This window comes from Coptis chinensis, chromosome 2 (genome assembly GCF_015680905.1).
Source record: "Coptis chinensis isolate HL-2020 chromosome 2, ASM1568090v1, whole genome shotgun sequence".
NCBI lineage: Eukaryota > Viridiplantae > Streptophyta > Magnoliopsida > Ranunculales > Ranunculaceae > Coptis > Coptis chinensis.
In genome coordinates, this window is record NC_141457.1 from 96,202,027 (window position 1) to 96,212,405 (window position 10,379).

Sequence of the window (10,379 nt, forward strand, 5' to 3'; positions counted from 1 at the left end):
GTTCCTACCATATGTGCCCAAATAGAAAGTGGTTTGTTTCCTATGAGAGCATCGATGGCGGTTCCGTTTTGATGGGTAATGACCATGCGTGCAAGATTGTTGGGATTGGAACTATACGGGTCAAGATGTATGATTGTGTTGTGAGAACTCTAAATGATATAAGACATGTTCCTGAGCTAAAGAAAATTTTTATCTCTCTTGATACCTTGGATTCCAAAGGCCACAAGTTTGTGGAGAAGGTGGAGTCCTAAAGATTGTTAGTGGCTCTTTAATTGTTATGAAGGGTCAAAGACATGGAACCTAGCTTGTATACTTTGATGGGGTAGTACAGTGATAAGCGATGTAGCAGTGGGTGCATGTAGTGATGATTCTGAGTGCACTAAGATATGGCATATATGTTTAAGGGCATATGAGTGAACGGGGTTTGTTTGAGTTGTATAAGGGGGGTTCTTGAAGGACTTGAAGAAGCCAAGTATGGGGTTCTGTGAGCATTGTGTCTATGGGAAGCAGTACTGAGTCAAGTTCAGTTCAAGCAAGCACACGACAACATGCATCCTTGATTATGTGCATACGGATGTTTGGGGACCCTCCAGAGTGGCTTCAAAAGGAGGTAACCGTTATTATGTCTCATTCATTGATAATCATACTCGCTATGTGTGGGTGTATATGATGAAAACGAAAGATGAAGTGTTTGAGATATTTAAAAAGTGGAAGGCAAGGGTTAAGAATCGCACAGATAGGAAGGTGAAGACTCTAAGGTTTGATAATGGTACTGAGTATACCTATGGGCCTTTCCAACAGGATATTGCCAGACACTGGACAGTCAGGGGCACACCTTAGCAGAATGGGATAGTAGAGAGGATGAATAGAAACTTGCTTGAGAGAGCGAGATGTTTGTTGTCTAATGCTAGTCTAGGCAAAGAGTATTAGGCAGATGCAGTGTCCATGGCGTGTTATCTGTATAATAGGTCACCAATTCCAGCTATAGATTGCAAGACGCCTTATGAGGTGTCGTCAGGTAACCCAGCTGATTATAGTATTTTGCGACTGTTTGGATCGACTACTTACTACCATGTGAGGGAAAGCAAGCTAGATCCTAGAGCTAAAAAGGCAATATTCTTGGGCTTCACAAATGGGGTAAAGGGATACAGATTGTGGTGTCTAGAAGACCACAAGTTCCTAATCAGCAGAGATGTTACCTTTGATGAGACTTCTGTGTTATCTTTCAGTAAGGCAAAAAAAGCTGGGCAGAATGGTGAGTCTATAGAAGTTTAAGCTACTGAGCTTGAGTTATCTGATGTAGCAAATGACTAGTTGGTTCATGATAAGGTACCATATCATGGAACCACGCAGCAACAAGAAGAAGAGCAAGAGCATCCACAACTTGTAGTGGCTGACCCTAGGCCAAAGAGACAAGTTAAAGAAGTGCACAAGTATGGGCACTATAAGCCGGTAAAGCATTATGGTCAGGTGGATTTAGTGGCATATGCACTGAATATTGAAGATGATGAGCCAGATAACTTCAAGGAAGCTGTTAGAGATGCTCATTACAAAGATTGGTTGGTTGCCATGCAAAAAGAGATGGAATCTCTTGATAAAAATCACACATGGGACCTTGTTTTATTGCCAAAGGGAAAAAAGACTATCAACAGTAAATGGGTGTTCAGAAAGAAAGAGGTTCTTCCTGAGTATGACAGTACTGGGTAAAAGGCGCGCAATAGTGGTAGCAAAGGGTTTCTCACAGAAGGAAGGAGTCGACTACAATAAGGTATTTTCCCCAGTGGTCAAACATACTTCCATTCGTGTGTTATTGAGTTTAATTAGTTGCTTACTTCGACTTGGAGTTAAAGCAACTTGATGTGAAAACTGCTTTCTTGCATGGAGACTTGAAGGAAGAGATCTATATGAGACAACCTGAAGGTTTTGTTGTTACTAAGAAAGAAGATCATGTGTGCAAGTTGAATTGGCCATTGTATGGTTTAAAGCAATCGCCAAAAGGCAATGGTACAAGCACTTTGACACGTTCATGATGCAATATGAGTATACCCGAAGTAAGTATGACTGTTGTGTTTACTTTCGTAGGCTTCATGGTAATGACTTCATCTATCTTTTGTTTTATGTGGATGACATGCTTATTGCTTCCAAAATCATGGTGGAGATAGACAAGTTGAAATCTCAACTTAGCTCTGAGTTTGAGATGAAAGACTTGGGTGGAGCCAAGAAGATATTGGGCATGGAGATTGACAAAGATAGGAAGAAACGACGGATAGTTGTATCTCAGAAGAAATACCTTCAGAAAGTAATTTCTCGATTTGGTATGGAGAATGCAAAGTCGGTTTCTACTCCTTTAGCTGGGCATGTTAGGCTTTCAGCTAAGTTCTCTCCTAGTTCGGTGGAGGAACAAAAGCATATGACTCATGTTCCTTATGCTAGTGAAGTAGCCAGTTTGATGTATGCGATGGTGTGCACACGCCTGGACATTTCACTAGTAGTCAGTGTTGTAAGCAGGTATATGGCAAATCCTGGTAAGCAGCATTGGGAGGCAGTGAAATGGGTATTGAGGTACTTGAAGGGTACCTTAGATGTGAGATTATTTTATGGTGGAGGTACCTATTATGTTAATGGTTATGTAGATTCAAATTATGCAGGTGATCTACATAGACGACGATCGACTATTGGTTATATGTTTATGATGCATGGTGCACCGGTTAGCTGGAGGTCTATGCTACATGCTACAGTTGCTCTATCTACTACAGAGGCAGAGTATATGGTAGTGGCAGAGGTAGTGAAAGAGACATTATGGCTTCGAGGTCTTCTAGATGATATGGGTATTGAGCAGAATAGTGTTGCTTTGTATTGTGATAGTCAGAGTGCTATTTATTTGGCGAAGAACTAGGTTCATCATGCTCGAACCAAGCATATTGATGTCCGCTATCATTTTGTACGGGATGTCGTTGAGGATGGTGATGTAGCACTTGAGAAAGTAGACACCCATGACAATCCTACTGATATGCTGACGAAGGTTGTCACTGGAGTTAAGTTCCAACATTGTTTGGACTTGCTCCAAATCTTACATGTTTGATTAGAGCCCTTTGTGGGCATGGCCCTTCGGGGCAGTTGACGGCGAGTTTCGGGATGTTTTGAAGATTTGTGCTTCTTACTGGATGTGTTCGGCTTGGTTTTATGTGTTAAAACCTTACCAAGGTGGAGAATGTAGAGAAATAGGGGTTGTTTGTGAGAAAAATGGATGTTTGCGTTTTTCTTACTTAGTTAAATTTTTGGGGTCGAGAGAAAGCAAAGTTACGTACTGGACTTTTCTCGCCAAAATTTTGTCAAGCGCGCACACGCTCAAACAAGCCTACTACAGGGCGCGCACGCGCTCCACTGTATTCACAGTGCTTTTCGACCATTTTGGTCCAGTACAAAACAAAAAGTTTTTTTTGTAAAAACTTAACCTAACCAATACTAGAGCAAAGACAGAGATTGTAAGAGTGAATTCTAAGTGAGCATTCGAGTGTTCATTTTTTGTGAGTGAATTGAAAGCTCTTGTAATCTGTTACTTTGTACATCTAATAAAGCTTGGAACTCGCCGGTGGAAGTAGGCACATTGTCTAACCACGTTATATCCATGTCTTTCTCTTTTACATTAGTCTCTTTACTTTATATGCTTGTTAGTTGATATTGAGAAGTGTTGGAATAGTGCTTGGAGGGTGTTGAAGTCTTGTCTTGAAAGAAAGATTAATCCTTGTGTAGGGTTGATCTATTTGGGGTGAATAGCATTGTTTCTGCTTTAGTTATTTACATCAGCACATGTGTGTATTCGAAGCTTCATACCATATCTAGCCCTTCTGGATTGCCCCTTGCACATCCAACAATGTTAAGCTTAATGCAGAACGTTCTGCATTGGTGGTGTCCAGTATCATTCGAGAATTCTAGGTGCTCTTCTTCCCAGAGCATGGAGTGTAGCAAGCTCTTGCATTGTGATACAACAAAGCATTTGCGACCTGTGATACAATCCTACAATGTGTCCTATTAGTAGGTGGCTGGCTTTATTTATTACCAACAATATAATCCAATCTAACTATGAAGCTAGCATTGATAATTAAAAAAATATAGGGCCACATAACTATTAAGTATCCCGTTGTTGCCCTTGATTTTTGTTTTGAACATTTTTCTTGGAAAAAAGAAAAGAAATGGTGATGATGTTTTTCTTCATTCTCTATGTGTAGGTTGTTCCTCAAGGGTCTAAATAAGTACGGAAAGGGTGACTGGCGAAGCATATCTATGTTTTGTGTGGAGACCAAGTCCCCGTGCCAAGTTATTATAAGCGTAAACGTAAGTCAAGTGTATTTGACATGGATAGCAATGTTTCAGATGGTTCATCCGACTGTGACACAGATCAGAATAAGATCAGCGATATTGACTTAGTTTTGATGAACAACAGCAGCCCTTTGGCACAAGTCATATCTTCTGATCATTTGGTGCCTTCTACCCTGGATGATTGATCTTCGTCCTGCGTGAATCTTACTTCCCAAAATTCAGAACATCATTTCAACCATGTTGTGCCACCACAATCACCTGCTTTGCCCCCGATGATATTGTCTACCATGGTTAACATCTCGAAGGCGCAGGAGAACACAATGTCTAGAAGCACGCCTGTAATAGATCTGGTGGCTTCTCCATATTTGCCTTCTTCCAGTTCTCCGTAGTCCATTACTAGGAGTTCAATTGTTACAGAACTTTTGAAGTCACCCAGCCCAGAATCTGAAAATCGTGATATGAACAGTACGATGGCGATGACATATTCCAAGAATCCAATACCTCCGTCACTCCTGTCATTGTCTAATGTTTATCCGCAGTCAAATGGTATTGGACTGGCTAATTCAGGTTTAGTTCCTGAAGCGGTGAATACAGAAAAGGCTAACGTTGCTCCATCGCGACCTTTATCATCTACATTGTCGTTGGGGCAGTCATCATCAATACTTTCTAAGGTCAAGAATAGTATCTCCAAAGCTCCACATTCAGTCATCTCTTGCAGGTCACAATCTACATTGCTGTCACAAAGGGGCATTGTGGAGCCGCACTCGAATCACATAGCAAAAGCTACTTCACCTTTAATTCCTAAAGTTATCAGTACTGAGCATACTTCATTGCGGCCTTTATCATGTCCTTTGTCCTTTGAGCGGCTATCATCCAATTTCGTGCCACTCAGTAATAGTGTTTCCCAAGCTACACAATCTTACATGTCTCGTTCTACACAACCTATCCCACCGTCAGTTCTGTCAAATAGGGGCGTCTTGGACCCGCACTCAACTCGCATCGGAAGGGCTACTTCACCAGTAGTTTCAGCAGGTATGAATAAAAGAAATGTTGATCTAATTTCATTGTGGCCTTTATCATCTACTATGCAGTTGGAGCACTCTAATTTTGTGTCTCTCAAGAATAGTATTTCACAAGCACCAGAATCAGTCGTGTCGTCTTACAAGACATCGGCTATGCCACCGTCATGTATGTCACACACAGGGACATTGTTAAGCCTTACTCAAATCAAAGAGCAAACTCCACTTCACCCTCACTTTCTGAAGGCGTAAATACTGCAGGACATACTCAACTGAGGCCTTTTTCATCAGCTTCGCCGTTGGAGCAGTCATCCTCAGAATATATGCCTCTCAAGAATAGTGCTTTGCAAAATGCACATTCTGTCATGTCATATTCGGCAGGATATATGTCATCTTATTTTCTGCCACATAGGCGCATTGTGGAGCCGCACTCAAGTTGGACACAAAAAGCTACTTCACATTTACTTTCTGATGGCATGAGCCCTGCAAGAAATGCTGAACTCAATTCATTTAGGCCTTCAGCATCAACGTTACCGTTGCAGTGGTCATCTTCTAATTATGCACCTCTCGAGAATAGTAACTAGCAAAATCCACAATCAGTCAGTTCGTATTGGCCCCAATCTATGCCATTTTCTTTTCTGTCGGATAGCCGGATAGGGGCACTGGGGAGCCTCACTCATATCGTGGAGGTTTACAAAATCCACAATGTAAAACTGAAGGAGGTTTAGGCATTGTGGATTCAATCATTTGGAACAGAAGTGCTTTGTGTGGCCTAGTTTTTAAAATTGTAAGGAAGGAAAACAATTTGTGGAACAAGTGGATGTGGAGTAAGCAGATTAAAAGGAAATTCTTTTGGACAATGAAGATTCCAGCGGATTGTTCATGGTCATGGAGGGCTATACTGAAGAGTAGAAAGTATGCACAAAAGCACATCAAATATATTATTGCACAAGGAACTCAGACTTATCTATGGCATGATATTTGGTGTATGGGTGCTCCCTTGCATTGCAATGTTGAAGCTCGAGCCCATTTCTCATTCCCTGAAGAAGCTACAATGAGTGTATTACTAACTCAAGGAAGGTGGAATAATGATGTTCTAAATCTACCAGATGGGACTCTCAAGAACAACATTTCAAAAACCGAGGTATACAATGAACTGGATGAAGATAAGATTATTTGGACAGGGTCTCCTACAGGTAATTTTAGTTCTAAGTGTGCTTATCAATGCCTGAGGAAGACACGAACTAAAGTGAGATGGGCAAGTCTTGTCTGGGGTAAACTTGTGATGCCTAAATTCTCATTCAATGCTTGGCAACTATTTTCAAGTAGTCTGCCTACACAAGATCGGCTTGTTTACAAAAAAGTTCTAAACTCCTCTTCATGTTGCCTTTGTAACAACAGCAAGGAAAACTCTAAACATATGTTCTTTGACTGCTCTTATTCTAAGACTGTGTGGTCTGAAGTTAAGCAAGCTTTAGGTCTTTCAAGTGTTGTTCATGACTCTAATAGAGAATGGTGTTTCAATATGAATCTGGTTCGAGGAAAGTCCAGTAAATCAGAGATCTTCAAAGTCTTCATTTGTGCTACTATTGGCCACATCTGGAAAGAGCGTAATGTCACATCTGGAAAGAAGATTAAAAAATGTCTCTAATTCAGTTAATGTCACAGTAAATTGATCATTAGAGATATGAAACATTGTGTTGAAATCCTAATAGATGAGCTGGAAGATTCTATTGACCTCAAAGTTTTTGCTGACAGAATTGGGTTACACTTCAAGTATAAACAACATTTGAGTACTCAATGTAAATGGTTACCTCCCCTTCCGAGTACTTTAAAATTAAACTGTGATGGATCAATGAGTGATGAAGGAGTATGTTATGGAGGTATAGGCAGAAATGAGTATGGCCAGGTTCTCTTTGCCTACACTGGAGGAGGCACTGTCAGGTCGGTGGTATACCAAGAATTAAAAGGCATTGAGAAGGGCTTGGAAGAATGTCTGGTAAGCGGTTATGACAGAGTTATTGTTGCATCTGACTCTATGAGTGTTGCTCTTATAATCAAAGAGAAGGAAGTTCCACCGTGGAATTGCCTTAATCTAGTAGCCATCATCAAGAGATACATCCTCAGGCTCAATGAATTCTCTATCTGCCATGTGTACGGGGAGGTAAATAGAGCTGCAGATCATCTTGCAAAGCTTTCTATTTTCCCTCTCCTGGTGATCATATTTCTTTCATTCCACCTCTATGTAATGTTCTGAATCAAATTGTAATGGAGGATGTAACCTTAACTTATTTTAGAAAGTAATACAGGTGGGGATCTACCTAATCCCAAAGATCTTTTCAAAAAAAAAATATATATATATATATATATATATATATATATATATATATAATACCAAGCTAAGTGTTAATTTTGCAACTTTAGAATTTGCGTCCTCCACGTCATTGAGAATGGCTTCTACTTGTGATACAGTTATGCGAAGCGTTAACTCTCAAACAATCTAAAATAATCGATCTAACCGAGAATCGATAAGAGTCGATCTTTAAACAAGAGTCGATCAAATAAATTGAATAAACCAAAAGTGTCTTTTACAAACCCTAACATAGCCTTAAATAGGCATCCTAAACCTAACACAAAGACGGACTTCAACACAAGCCCAAAGAAAAGCCCAGAGCGCATGTGCGCTTGTAAGAAGGCCAAATTGAGCGCGTGCGCACTTCCACCTCAACTAACAGAACAAACCAAGGGCGTGTGCTTCTGTGCCCCTCTATTCCCTATCATTCTCCCCGTCTTGGAGGACATTCTTCCTCAAATATTACTGGGGCAAAGACAGAAGATGAACAGCAAAGCAGACGGAAGTCGTCCTCAAACTTTGCCACGGTATTGACTATCTTGCATAGCTTGACGAAAATAACTCATGGTCACAATAACGCACACAGACAAATATCTTATGAAAAGAAAGCAATGATTCTTCTCCCATAATAAATCTTCAAAGTCTTCGAGAAAAGAATCTGCGAAACCTTCAAATAAATGCACAAAACCAACACAACCAGATATTTTCTCCAAATTAGACAAACTCGGATCCACAAAACACAAAACAGATAATTTGTTTACCAACTTGAAAATACATCCCCTCTTCAACAGACCCCTCATCAAACAGTGGGTAAATCCCAATCAACAAAATTCAATTTTTCTTCAACTTTAAAAATAAAAAAATTGAATTTTTGTCAACTACATCAACAAGGTTCGAAGTTTTAGAACTGTTTACCTCCAATGCGTCTTCCACTACTGGTGTCTGACGCTTATAAGAATGGTCAAGCTGTCGAGTAAAGGGGGCGACCTGGCGGTGTAACGATGCTACTTGCCTAGAAAGTTCGGTCATGCGCTCTTTATCATACATATCCAGTCCGTAGCTGATTCTGATACCAACTGATGCAGTTATGCGAAGCGTTAGCTTTCAAACAATCTAAAATAATCGATCTCTAACCGAGGATCGATAAGAGTCGATCTTTAAACAAGAGTCGATCAAATAAATTGAATAAACCAAAAGTGTCTTTTACAAACCCTAACATAGCCTTAAATAGGCGTCCTAAACCTAACACAAAGACTGACTTTGACACAAGCCCAAAGAAAAGCCCAGAGCGCGTGTGCGCTTGTAAGAAGGCCAAACTGAACGCGTGCGCGCTTCCACCTCACCTAACAGAACAAACCAAGGGCGTGCGCTTCTCTTCCCCTCTATTCCCTATCAACTTGTCCCCTGAAATTAATGTCATGGGGTGGTACTGTGGTAGGCTTAGCTGCTACCATGTGGGAGAGGGAAGTCAGAAGACAGAGCATAAAAAACAAATTGAAAGGCAGCCTTGGGTTTGCACGGGTATGTCTTCCATTTGTACAATTTTGAAATTAAGGTCCAATATAGAGTACTGCATACATAAATCTAAATTTCTAGTAAACAGGGGCAAAGTTAAGGGTGACGATCATGGCGCGCTTAACACATGGTAAGTCGAGGACAAGCTAGATGCGCGCGCGGCAAAGGTAGAGGAACAGGGAGAGACCATAAATCAATGAAGAGATTTTGGACTAGCTAGTGAGCCAAGAAACTACCCTTATACGGAAAACATAGGTTGCACAGTTGAAATTGTTGAGGCCCCAACATGGGACATTTCATAATGTTGCGAAAGGGAGTGTAGCTGTTGGAGTTATCCCTCACATGAGGAGAGCTGGACCGAGCCGAGAAACGGCAAACTTCGACATCGCATTGAAGTCGAGGCCAGCCAGCTCGATAGAAAGCGACTTCGCGCTCGAGTTCCAACATAGAGGCGACCAGCGCTCAAAGTGGCGCGCCAGCCTCGGCTTCCAGTCTTTAAGCGACTTCAATTAACGCTTTCGGAGTGGCGCGCCAGCTTTCGAGTCTATTTTTCGTGGGCTTGCTACGGTATCCGCTAATTTGGTTTTGGAGATAAAACCAAAATCAAGGTTTTGGAAAACCTAACCAACAGAACCAAACAAGTCGAAGGATTGGAATCCGGACTAAAACAAAAAAGAGAAACCTTTACTGAGAGACAACCCCGTAAAAAAGAGATAAAAGAGTGATCTAGTAAGGTGAGACCTTGTTCAAATTTATACATTAAAAGGAGAGATTGTAATCTTCCTTCCCACTTTATTAAGAACTGGCTCTTGTGGAAGTAGGCATCATCATTGGCGAACCACGGTAAATCTTTGTGTTGTGGTTTTGCTTTTCTTGCTTTACATTATTATCTGAAACAAATTGTTAATAGTTGTTTAGCGAGTTGGGCATGTTAGTATAGGTTGTAGTTGATATTTAGAATTTATCTGGAGTTGAATTGTGTTCATACAAGTTATCTGTGTAGTGGGGGAACCGATTGGTATTGGTATAATCTCCCAACAAGTGGTATCGAGCCCCGTTAGAATAGCCTAGGGTGTTATCCGAATCTTGGTCGGGTGGTGTTTGTGAAATTCACGAGAGAAGATTTGAGGTTAAATAACTTGTAGAGATGGACCATTCCGTGAACACTCGTA

At 40.9% G+C, this 10,379-nt stretch overlaps 2 protein-coding genes across 2 annotated transcripts; both read left to right on the forward strand.

Moving 5' to 3' along the window:
- Positions 1 to 6,198: 6,198 nt before the first annotated feature.
- Positions 6,199 to 6,990, forward strand: LOC147519320 (uncharacterized). The gene has a single exon (XM_086594111.1). The coding sequence runs from the start codon at positions 6,199 to 6,201 to the stop codon at positions 6,988 to 6,990; it is 792 nt and encodes a 263-aa protein (XP_086450237.1).
- A 36-nt stretch (positions 6,991 to 7,026) lies between these two features.
- Positions 7,027 to 7,596, forward strand: LOC147519321 (uncharacterized). The gene has a single exon (XM_086594112.1). The coding sequence runs from the start codon at positions 7,027 to 7,029 to the stop codon at positions 7,594 to 7,596; it is 570 nt and encodes a 189-aa protein (XP_086450238.1).
- Positions 7,597 to 10,379: the final 2,783 nt, after the last annotated feature.